General features: G+C 41.5%; 1 protein-coding gene across 4 annotated transcripts in view; it reads left to right on the top strand.

Annotated features, from left to right (window-relative positions):
• Positions 1-201: 201 nt before the first annotated feature.
• LOC135511945 (ubiquitin carboxyl-terminal hydrolase 42-like) overlaps positions 202-12,946 on the top strand; it is an 81,218-nt gene continuing 68,473 nt past the window's right edge. For all 4 annotated transcript variants that reach the window (XM_064933479.1, XM_064933480.1, XM_064933481.1 and 1 more), the window contains exons 1-2: positions 202-329; positions 10,867-11,113. In XM_064933479.1, the coding sequence (XP_064789551.1) occupies positions 10,876-11,113 (238 nt within the window). In that variant the 5' untranslated portion in view covers positions 202-329; positions 10,867-10,875. The remainder of the gene's footprint in view (positions 330-10,866; positions 11,114-12,946) is intronic.

Genomic DNA, 12,946 nt, shown 5'->3' with positions numbered 1-12,946 from the left:
GCATGCCTCAAACAGTCATGAATCGTCTGGGAGCATAGTTGTTGTATAAGCTTTGCTTAAGAACGATCCAAATCCAATATAATGCATAAAACGATCCTTTAACGGTTTACCCGTTGCATCTCATCATAAAGGTCGAGGCGTGTAAGTGCTTTCTACGACTTCTGTGAACACGTTTGACACTGAGCCTCAGCGAATCAAGAGTTCCTTTCATTCGTAGTACCCGGATTTACCCGTAGGGAAATTAGCTACGTCATTGTTCACGGACTGACTACAGCTGGAAATAATACATGGACATGCACGTATAATAATATATTTATAAAAAAATACAGGTAAGAGCATTTATGTTGTATTAAATACTGAGCATTGTATTCGTCTAGTTGGAGAAGTCCACATGATTTAACCCATTGGGTTTTTCTGTAGGTAGCCTATACCGGGCGGCTCACTTGAGTGTCATGTCGGAGGCGAGCGCTCAACCACCGGTGAATTTTAAATCTTGAGCCCCTCTTTAGAACGTAGTTAGCCTAGCAGCTAGCTAGCCATCTTTCCCATGGATAAACCTGTGAATGCTAAAATGGTTCAGCGTTAAAGTCTCAGGTTTATCAAGGAACCATACATAAACACCATGTATTGTTTTACCACCGAAAAGGCCAGCTACCTTGCATTGTACCAATGATCGTTATTGTTGCACAATGACAATGCTCATAGCCCATTTGGGCAGTATTGTTAGCTACGTTTTGCCGTTACCATGGCGTTTGTGTTACCATACGTGCACACCTCAGAATAAGACGTTCTGAACGTGTTCATACAAAATACGACATTATTTACTTTCCTAACATTTATTTCAAAAACAGGGTAAGAAAGTTTGAAATTATATTTTCTGATCTTTTGAATTGCGTGTTAGAGGCCTATCGCGTTCGCTAAAGCCTCAGCCAGCCAGACTGCCAGGCAGAGGTGGGACTTGGGAGGAACAGTTGTCGTAAACGTGCGTGTAAAAAGTCAATCTTAATGGTTAACATTATTTGTTTGAAACGATTGTCGCTTGAAAGTCCTAGGACTACTACTTTGATTTATTGATTTTATTGTAGCTAATTTTGTTTTTGATTTGTAATCATTAGCTAGTTTGCTACCGGAATTTGCGTCTCTGCGAGGTAAAAATGGGGAAATAGCGTCCCTGCTAGGTACTGTACTAACGTTAGAACGCTTTCAACTAAGGTTAGTTAGTAGCTATGTGCTAAAAAATGCTAGCTAGGTCAGCTTCTTGCACAGACAGCAGGGCGGTACAGTATATTAGAAAGCAGTATCAGTTACATTTGATAAACAACATATTATTTTCTGTTTCATTAAGAAAGCAAAACATATGTTTGGTTGTCAATTAGACCATGCCCATTTCATGTTTGTTTTTTTCAAAAACTAAAATGCCTCATGAGCTTAGTTCAACTGTCATACTCCATCAGAACCCAAACTATAAGCATGTTTTACTCCAATGTTTGTAAACAAACACTATATAGCCTCAATTGTTGAAACTATAATTGTGATATCATGGATGGTCTGGTCTTGCATTCATAGCGCTGTCCATACATTTCTCCCCCATCCCTCAGCTTTTTTTTTTTTTTTTTACCGAAACCGGGTCGGGGGTTTTGTTATTGTTTCGAATGCTGATTGCCCCTTTAAGATCAAAGCTTCCCTATTCTGATTTCGGAGAAATATGGTTTCTTTCCCTGGAAATCTTTCACCAAAGATGGTGCATAAATTAAAATGTCTTACTCAGGTCTTTTACCATTGAAATAATTCTCAGTTTTGGTCTGCTTAGTTATATGACTATATGAACCAGAAAAAATGAGGGAGTGAGATGTCTCGCTTCCTCATCCGTCTCTGGTTTCACTTTAGTGTTTGTTCCTGTATGTCACCTGTCATTACTGCTAGCTACAATGTTGTCCATACCCTGCTCTATCCATATTTGTAACTGATCAAACCAGCAAGGATATCAACAAAACTTTCCTAGACTTTATATGGAAAAATAAACAACACGCATGTAAGAAGTCTGTAATATCAAACCAAAGAGCTGATGGTGGGCTTGAAGTACTAGATTTCTTTGATATCAACAATACCTTTTAAAGTGAACTTGATAAAAAGATGTACGATTAGCTTGGAATCTATATGGTACTTCATTCCCTGTCATATTTTGTGGGGTCTTCAATTTTTGTGGAAGTGCAATTATTCTCCAGCAGAATTACCCATCAAACTGTCCAAATTTCATGAACATGCCCTTTTAGCCTGGAAACTGTCATGTCCTCCCCACACCAGGCACTTCTGTAGAACAACAAAGATATTGTTGTTAAAAACAAGTCTTTGTTCTTTCCTAAGTGGGTCGCAATAAATATTATATTTGTGCTTGATTTATTTGATAAAGAAGAAAATATACTCTCTTATAGAAAGTTCTTAGAAACATAACTTCCCAATACATTATAAATAATTGTATTCTATATGCAAAGCAATACCTGCAGGACTGATTCAATTAATGAAATCTCATTTGTGTTTTGGTGAACATGTCATGATAGATGCACAACTTATGTTAGGTTTCCCCCTGCTGGATAAGAAATGTAATACATTCATAAAGAACTTTTTCACTCCAAGAACAAGATCTCTTGTGGGATATTCTTCTGGAACGCACATAGTACTGAAATTGAATGGAAGAAAGCTTGGTTGCTTCCTCACAAATTTTGTATCAAATAAAGTAAAATAAATTCACTTTAAAATCTTGCACAAACTATATCCTTGCAATAACCTGTCTAAATTAATTGTTTTAGAGGACATGTCTTTTATTTGATAAGAAGGAGAAACTATAATACACATTTTGACTCTGTGAAGTAATTTTGGAGCGTGTTAAGTATTTAGATTTTTAATTTCGTCAATAAGACCCATGTATTTACAGTGAAAGATGTGATATGTGATATTCAAATGAAAACAAAACCACTGAATTAGTAGTTAATTTCTTCGGTAAATTTTATATACACAAACTAACATTTGAAATCTGTCTCTAAATCCAATATCTAATAAAATCCCTAGAATTAGTCAATAACAACAAAAACACTTTTTTACAGCTCTATCATATATACAACTGTAACCCCTGGTTTTGTTATCCTTTTTTTTTAGGAACTTAAACTTTTGAAAGTCAATCCTTGTGATTTTTGTTTATTCAGAAAAAATATACATGTAGAGATGTCGTATGTTTGTATTGTAATTTGAAATGTTATATAAAAATAAAATGTTGTCCATGTGACTTCAGTAGTAGATAACTACACTGAACAAAACTAAACGCTACAAGCAACAATTTCAAAGATTTTACTAAGTTTATATAAGGAAATCAGTCAATTGAAATAAATTCATTAGGCCATAATCTATGAATTTCTCATGACTGGGAATACAGATATGCATCGTTTGGTCACAGAAACCTTTAAAAAAAACGTAGGGGCGGGGATCAGAAAACCAGTCAGTATCCGGTGTTACCACAATTTACGTCATGCAGCGTGACATCTCCTTCGCATACAGTTGATCAGGATGTTGATTGTGACCTGTGGAATGTTGTCCCACTCCTCCAATGACTGTGTGAAGTTGCGGGAATTGGTGGAAACTGGAACACGCTGTTGTACACGTCGATCCAGAGCATCCCAAACATGCTCAATGGATGACGTCTGGTGGCTATGCAGGCCATGGAAGAACTGAGACATTTTCAGCTTCCGGGATCTTTGTGTATTAAAATGTAATTGATCTAAAATGAAATTGTGTTCATTGCCCGTAGCGTATGCCTGCCCATACCATAACCCCACCGCTACCATGGGGCACTCTGTTCACAACATTGACATAAGCAAACCGCTTGCCCACACAATGCCATACACACTTTCTGCCATCTGCCCGGTACAGTTGAAACTGTGATTCTTCCGTGAAGAGCACACTTCTCCAGCGTGCCAGTGGCCATCGAAGGTGAGCATTTGCCCACAGAAGTCAGTTACGATGCTGAACTGCGGAAATTCTTGGGTTGTCCAAATCCACAGTTTCATCAGCTGTCCGGGTGGCTGGTTTCAGATGATTCCGCAGGTGAAGAAGCTGGATGTGGAGATCCTGGGCTGGCGTGGGTATACGTGGTCTGCGGTTGTGAGTCCGGTTGGAAGTATTGCCAAATTCTCTAAAACGAGGTTAGAGGTAGTTTATGGTAGAAAAATTAACATTCAGCTCTGGTGGACATACCTGCCAATTGCACAAGCCCTCAAAACTTGAGACATTTGTGGCATTGTGTGACAAAACTGCACATTTTAGAGTGTCCTTTTATTGTCCCCAATACAAGGTGTACCTGTGTAATGATCATGCTGTTTAATCAGCTTCTTGATATGCCACACCTGTCAGGTGGTACGGATATCTTGGCAAGGAGAAATGCTCACTAACAGGGATATAAACAAATTTGTTCATAACATTTTAGAAAGATGTTTTTTGAGATGTTATTTCAGAATAGGAAAAATGGGACTAACGCTTGTTGCATTTATATTTTTGTTCAGTATAATAACATTATACAGTGCTAGCTGTGCCACCAGAGACTCTGGGCTCGAGCGGCACACAATTGGCCTCGCGTCGTCCGGGTTGGGGAGGGTTTGGCCGGCAGGGATATCCTTGTCTCATCATGCACTAGTGACTCCTGTGGCGGGCCGGGCGCAGTGCACCCTGACCAGGTCGCTAGTTGTACGGTGTTTCCTCCGAAACATTGGTGCGGCTGGCTTCCGGGTTGGATGCGTGTTTTGTTAAGAAGCAGTGCGTCTTGGTTGGGTTGTGTTTTGGAGGACGCAATAGATCTCTACCTACGCCTCTCCCAAGTCTGTGCGGGAGTTGTAGCGATGAGACAAGACACTAACTACTAACAATTGGATACCACGAAATTGGGGAGAAAAAGGGGGTAAAAAAATAAAATAAAAATTGTTTAGACTACTGACCTGTAGTGATAATGTGATGTAAGTTGGCGGCGTTTTAGTAAAGTTGTGTGTGTGTGTGTGTCTCAGAAACGCATTTACTATATATGCAACCCAGATGCCAGGTGTCGAAGATGCAACTCAAACGCTGAACCAAAGACCCCTAGACTCACTCGGGTAGGAAGCGAGATTCAGCCGCGGCCGATTTTAGTTGGAGCGGATGGTCGAAGCATATTAATTTCCACTGCGAATTGAACACAACTAAGCCAAAAAATAGATGTTTTTTTTTTCAAATACAATAATTTCCTACCTAGATTACCTTGAAACACGATCACATACTTTTGTATATATAATGTATGTTGACACCCCTTCAAATTAGTGGATTCGGCTATTTCAGCCACATCTGTTGCTGACAGGTGTATAAAATCGAGCACACAGCTATGCAATTTCCATAGACAAACATTGGCAGTAGAATGGCCTTACTAAAGAACTCAGTGACTTTCAATGTGGCACCATCATAGGATGCCACCTTTCCAACAAGTCAGTTTGTCACATTCCTGCCCTGCTAAAGCTGCCCTGGTCATCTGTAAGTGCTGTTATTGCTGTTATTGCTTAAAAATTGTCTGTCCTCAGTTGCAACACTCACTACCGAATTCCAAACGGCCTCTGGAAGCAACGTCAGCACAAGAACTGTTCGTCAGGAGCTTCATGAAATGGGTTTTCATGACCGAGCAGCCGCACCCAAGCCTAAGATCACCATGTTCAATGCCAAACGTCGGCTGGAGTGGTGTAAAGCTCGCCGCCATTGGACTCTGGAGCAGTGGAAACGCATCCTCTGGAGTGATGAATCACTACACCATCTGGCAGTCCGACGGATTAATCTGGGGTTGCTGGATTAATCAGGGTTTGGCTGATGCCCGAATGCATATTACCAACTGTGAAGTTTTTTGGAGGAGAAATAATGGTCTGGGGCTGTTTTTCATGGTTTGGGCCATGCCCCTTAGTTCCAGTGAAGGGAAATCTTAACGCTATAGCATAAAATGACATTCTAGATGAATCTGTGCTTCCAACTTTGTGGCCACTGTTTAGGGAATGCTCTTTCCTGTTTCTGCATGACAATGCCCCTGTGCGCAAAGTAAGGTCCATACAGAACTGGTTGGTCGAGATCAGTGTCGAGGAACTTGACTGTCCTGCACAGAGCCCTGACCTCAATCCCACCGAACACCTTTGGGATGAATTAGAACGCCGACTGCTAGCCAGACCTAATTGCCCAACATCAGTACCTGACCTCACTAATGCTCGTGGCTAAATGGAATAAAGTCCCAGCTGCAATGTTACATTGCCTTCCCAGAAGAGTGTAGGCTGTACTTACAGCCCATGATTTTGGAATGAGATGTTCGACGAGCATGTGTCCACATACTTTTGCTCATCTACTGTATGTCTTTTTATTTTTGAGAACACTTGAACATATTTCCTAAATCATGTTTTTTTGTTTGTTGCTGAATTCCTGGATTTTAGTCTTGACTAAGACAAAAATCATACATTTCCTGTCAAATTCTTTCAGATCTCCACTGGGGCATAGGATCCATTTAGGATTGCTGTTCACTTTGTTGTAATGTTCGGCTATAACTTGCAGTCACTAAACGTATCACTAAACCAAACTTCAAAGCTTTGTCTCTATGTTGCATGTAAATTCAATGCAAAACCTAAGCAGAGCATGCCTTTGGGGCTTCTACACTGTCTGCAGGACTTGTTTTCTCGCTCTGAGAAATACTTTTGCTTTTATATCCATTGGGTTGTCTGCATGACTTTTATATGACCCATTTACACCACCAGACAGACCACCTACTGGTAATTGAGCAGGTCAATCCTGGTTGATGCTCTGTGTGATTGAGGCTACTTACATACTGAAATCCTACCCAGGATAACAATCACTGAAAATGTTAGTCACATTGTGACACTCAGAACATAAATGTTTATGACAATCATAATCTTAACTTCTTGAAACTCCCTATCCCGGATCCGGGATCGTGACTAAAGCCTCAGGCTCATTAGCATTAAGCAACGTTAACGATTTCTGAAAATCGCAAATAAAATGAAAATAATGCGCCTACTCTCAAGCTTAGCCTTTTCTTAACAACACTGTCATCTCAGATTTTCAAAATATGCTTTTGAACCATAGCAATTCACTAATTTGTGTAAGAGTATGCTAAGCTAGCTTAGCATTTTGAGTAGCATTTAGCACGCAACATTTTCACAAAAACCAGATAACCAAATAAATAAAATCATTTACCTTTGAAGAGCTTCGGATGTTTTCAATGAGGAGACTCTCAGTTACATAGCAAATGTGCAGTTTTTCCTGAAAGCGTCTTTGTGTAGGAGAAATCGCTCCGTTTTGTACATCACATTTGGCTACCGAAACGAACCGAAAATTCAGTCACCTACAACGTCAAACTTTTTCCGAATTAACTCCATAATATCGACCGAAACATGGCAAACGTTGTTTGGAATCAATCCTCAAGGTGTTTTTTCACATATCTCTTCATTGATATATCGTTCGTGGAAGCCTGCTTTCTTCTCTGAATTCCATGGAAAAATACTTGCAGCTGAGTTTTGCGCACCAATTTCGGCGCAGGACACCGGGCGGACACCTGGTAAATGTGGTCTCTTATGGTCAATCTTCCAATGATATGCCTACAAATACGTCACAATGCTGCAGACACCTTGGGGAAACGACAGAAAGGGCAGACTCACTCCTCTCGCATTCACAGCCATATAAGGAGACAATGGAAAACGGAGCCTCAAAATTCCTGCTCATTTCCTGGATGCCGTCTCATCTTGGTTTTGCCTGTAGCTCACGTTCTAGGGCACGCACAGAGCATATCTTTGCAGTTCTGGACACGTCAGAGTGTTTTCTTTCCAAAGCTACCAATTATATGCATAGTCGAGCATCTTTTTGTGACAATATTGCGCTTAAAACGGGCACGTCTTTTTATCCAAAAATGATATAGCGCCCCCAGAGTTTCAACAGGTTTTAACTGTTGCTGTGTAAGATAGGTTCTAGGAATACATTTAATTTTTGTACAGTGCACTGAATTTGCCACAATCTGCATCTTCAAAGTGGATGGTAGCACTTAGAGGTCGACCGATTAATTAGGGCCAATTCCAAGTTTTCATTTTTTATTTATTTCACCTTTATCTAACCAGGTAGGCAAGTTCTTATTTACAATTGCGACCTGGCCAAGATAAAGCAAAGCAGTTCGACACATACAATGACACAGAGTTACACATGGAGTAAAACAAACATACAGTCAATAATACAGTATAAACAAGTCTATATATGGATGTGAGCAAATGAGGTGAGATAAGGGAGGTAAAGGCAAAAAAAAGGCCATGGTAGCAAAGTAAATACAATATAGCAAGTAAAACACTGGAATGGTAGAGTTGCAATGGAAGAATGTGCAAAGAAGAAATAAAAATAATGGGGTCCAAAATAAAAAAATACAGTAGGGAAAGAGGTAGTTGTTTGGGCTAAATTATAGGTGGGCTATGTACAGGTGCAGTAATCTGTGAGCTGCTCTGACAGTTGGTGCTCTGACAGAAAGTGTTTCCAGTTTCAGAGATTTTTGTAGTTCGTTCCAGTCATTGGCAGCAGAGAACTGGAAGGAAAGGCGGCCAAAGAAATAATTGGTTTTGGGGGTGACCAGAGAGATATACCTGCTGGAGCGCGTGCTACAGGTGGGTGATGCTATGGTGACCAGCGAGCTGAGATAAGGGGGGACTTTACCTAGCAGGGTCTTGTAGATGACGTAGCCAGTGGGTTTGGCGACGAGTATGAAGCGAGGGCCAGCCAACGAGAGCATACAGGTCGCAGTGGTGGGTAGTATATGGGGCTTTGGTGACAAAACGGATGGCACTGTGATAGACTGCATCCAATTTGTTGAGAAGGCTATTGGAGGCTATTTTGTAAATGACATCGCCGAAATCGAGGATTGGTAGGATGGTCAGTTTTACAAGGGTATGTTTGGCAGCATGAGTGAAGGATGCTTTGTTGCGAAATAGGAAGCCAATTCTAGATTTAACTTTGGATTGGAGATGTGTGATGTGGGTCTAGAAGGAGAGTTTACAGTCTAACAAGACACCAAGGAATTTGTAGTTGTCCACATATTCGAAGTCAGAGCCGTCCAGAGGAGTGATGGCGGGCAGGTGCAGGTAGCGATCGGTTGAAGAGCATGCACTTAGTTTTACTTGTATTTAAGAGCAATTGGAGGCCATGGAAGGAGAGTTGTATGGTATTGAAGCTTGCCTGGAGGGTTGTTAACACAGTGTCCAAAGAAGGGCCAGAAGTATACAGAGTATACAGTATTCATAACAATCGGAAATTGTTATTTTTGGGCGCCGATTAAAAAAAAAAAAAGAAATATATATATATATATAATAAATAAATAAAATAGGCAAGTCAGTTAAGAACACATTCTTATTTTCAATGACGGCCTTAACGGTGAGTTAACTGCCTCGTTCAGGGGCAGAATGACAGATTTTCACATTGTCAGCTCGGGGGATCCAATCTTACAACCTTGCAGTTAACTAGTCCAACGCAATAACGACCTGCCTCTCTCTGGTTGCACTCCACAAGGAGACTGCCTGTTACACGAATGCAGTAAGCCAACGTAAGTTGCTAGCTGGCATTAAACTTTTCTTATAAAAAACAATCAATCATAATCACTAGTTAACTACACATGATTGATGATATTACTAGATATTATCTAGCGTGTCCTGCGTTGCATATAATCTGACTGAGCATACAAGTATCTGACTGAGCGATGGGAGGCAGAAGCAGGCGCGTAAACATTCATTCAAACAGCACTTTCGTGCGTTTTGCCAGCAGCTCTTCGTTGTGCGTCAAGCATTGCGCTGTTTATGACTTCAAGCCTATCAACTCCCAAGATGAGGCTGGTGTAACCGAAGTGAAATATCTAGTTAGCGCGCGCTAATAGTGTTTCAAACGTCACTCGCTCTGAGCCTTCTAGTAGTTGTTCCCCTTGCTCTGCATGGGTAACGCTGCTTCGATGGTGGCTGTTGTCGTTGTGTTGCTGGTTCGAGCCCAGGGAGGAGCGAGGAGAGGGACGGAAGCTATACTGTTACACTGGCAATACTAAAGTGCCTATAAGATCATCCAATAGTCAAAGGTTAATGAAATACAAATGGTATAGAGAGAAATAGTCCCATAATTCCTATAACTACAACCTAAAACTTCTTACCTGGGAATATTGAAGACTCATGTTAAAAGGAACCACCAGCTTTCATATGTTCTCATGTTCTGAGCAAGGAACTGAAACGTTAGCTTTCTTACATTAGCACATATTGCACTTTTACTTTCTTCCCCAACGCTTTGTTTTTGCATTATTTCAACCAAATTGAACATGTTTCATTATTTACTTGAGGCTAAATTGATTTTATTGATGTATTATATTAAGTTAAAATAAGTATTCATTCAGTATTGTTGTAATTGTCATTATTACAAATAAATAAAAATCGGCCGATTAATCGGTATCGGCTTTTTGGTCCTCCAATAATCGTATCGGCGTTGAAAAATCATAATCAGTCGACCTCCAGTAGCACTGACCCATTAGAGTTCCAGGAAATAATGTGAGTTTGAAATGGAAAGTGGGATGCATTTGGGTGGTTTATGGGCGGTTACAGTTTCTGTAAAGCTCTTTCATCCTCTTCTAGAGCTACAGAGCTAGTCTTGTTCAAGATGTTTACTTTTATATTCCTACGCGTTACTTCATGTGTTTACCTCCAGGGTGATTTTTGACACAGTTCAGTACTCCCAACTAGGCCTAGGTTAGTATTCTAAAGAAACATTGCCTAACATCACCCTCTCTGTTTGTGTTTTTTTGTCCAACAGCAATGAACAATGACCATAGTTGACAGATCTTCAGAGAAATCTGACCTAGAGTCAGTCGGGTGCAAGCGCTCAGGATCGCTGAACTTTCCCGGCGGTGACGGGAACGGGATGGACAGTGGCTGCTCCAGCTGGGGGTCGGGGGGCCCCTCGTCCTCCGACACCCCCAGGGTGAAGACAGGGGGCTGCATGGGTCCCACCCCTGGAGCCACAGTCAACAGCAGCAGTGCAGACAGGCCCAAGGAGCAAGGTGAGGAGGGTTGGTGTGCTCAACTCAAATCTTTTAACTCATAACAGATATAGTAGACAGTGTATCTTTGGCTGCAGGACTCCCACGTGTATAAAATGAATCCCGGGACATATTCCATTCTGTGCTAGCAAAACAGTCCTGTAGTTTAGTATCGGCTTCATCTGACCACTTTTTATAGACCGAGTCACTGGTGCTTTCTGCTTTAATGTTTGCTTGTAAACAAGAATCAGGAGGATGGAATTATGGTCAGATTTGCACGAGTCTCTGTGTATGGAGTAAAGGTGGTCTGGATTTTGTCCCCCTCTGGTTGCAAATTTAACATGCTGATAGATAATAGGTAAAAAGGATTTAAGTTAGTCTGCATTAAAGTCCACAGCCACTAGGAGTGCTGCCTCTGAATTAGCGTTTTCCTGTTTGCTTATGGCAGTATACAACTCATTGAGTGTGGTTTTAGTGTCAGCATCTGTCTGTGGTGGTATGTTGACAGCTACAAAAAATACAAAATTCTAATAAACCAAATGTTATTGGTCACATACACATGGTAATGCGAGTGTAGCGAAATGCTTGTGCTTCTAGTTCCGACCATGCAGTAATATCTAACAAGTAATCTAACAATTTCACAACTACTACCTTATACACGCAAGTGTAAAGGAATGAATATGTACACAAGTATATGGATGAGCGATGGCCGAACGGCATAGGCAAGATGCAGTAGATGGTATAGAGTACAGTATATACATATTAGATGAGTAATGTAGGGTATGTAAACATTATTTAAAGTGGCATTGTTTAAAGTGACTAGTGATACATTTATTACATCCAATTATTAAATTGGCTAGAGATTTGAGTCAGTATGTTGGCAGCAGCCACTCAATGTTAGTGATGGTTGTTTAACAGTCTGATGGCCTTGAGATAGAAGCTGTTTTTCAATCTCTTGGTCCCAGCTTTGATGCACCTGCACTGACCTTGCTTTCTGGATGATAGCGGGGTGAACAGGCAGTGGCTCTGGTGGTTGTTGTCCTTGATTATCTTTTTGGCCTTCCTATGATATGATATCGGGTGGTGTAGGTGTCCTGGAGGGCAGTTTGCCCCCGGTGATGTGTTGTGCAGACCTCACTATCCTCTGGAGAGCCTTGCGGTTGTGGGCGGAGCAGTTGCCGTACCAGGCGGTGATACAGCCCGACAGGATGCTCTCGATTGTGCATCTGTAAAAGTTTGAGTGTTTTTGGTGACAGGTCAAATTTCTTCAGCCTCCTGAGGTTGAAAAGGCGCTGTTGCTTCTTCTTCACCACGCTGTCTGTGTGGGTGGACCATTTCAGTCCATCCGTGATGTGTAGGCCGAAGAACTTAAAACTTTCTACCTTCTCCACTACTGTCCCGTCGATGTGGCTAGGGGGGTGCTCCCTCTGCTGTTTCCTGAAGTCCACGATAATCTCCTTTTGTTTTGTTGACGTTGAGTGTGAGGTTATTTTCCTGACGCCACACTCCGAGGGCCCTCACCTCCTCCCTGTAGGCCGTCTCGTCGTTGTTGGCAATCAAGCCTACTACTGTATTGTCATCTGCAAACTTGATGATTGAGTTGGAGGCGTGCGTGGCCACGCAGTCGTGGGTGAACAGGGAGTACAGGAGAGGGCTGAGAAAGCACCCTTCTGGGACCCCAGTGTTGAGGATCAGCGGGGTGGAGATGTTGTTTCCGAATCTCACCACATGGGGGCGACTCGTCCTAAAATCCAGGACTCAGTTGCACGGGGCGGGGTCGAGACCGATGGTCTCGAGCTTAATGACGAGTTTGGAGGGTACTATGGTGTTAAATCCTGAGCTGTAGTCGATGAA

The sequence above is a fragment of the Oncorhynchus masou genome, chromosome 24 (genome assembly GCF_036934945.1).
Source record: "Oncorhynchus masou masou isolate Uvic2021 chromosome 24, UVic_Omas_1.1, whole genome shotgun sequence".
Classification (NCBI taxonomy): Eukaryota; Metazoa; Chordata; class Actinopteri; order Salmoniformes; family Salmonidae; genus Oncorhynchus; species Oncorhynchus masou.
This window is presented reverse-complemented; position numbering and strand designations above follow the sequence as displayed.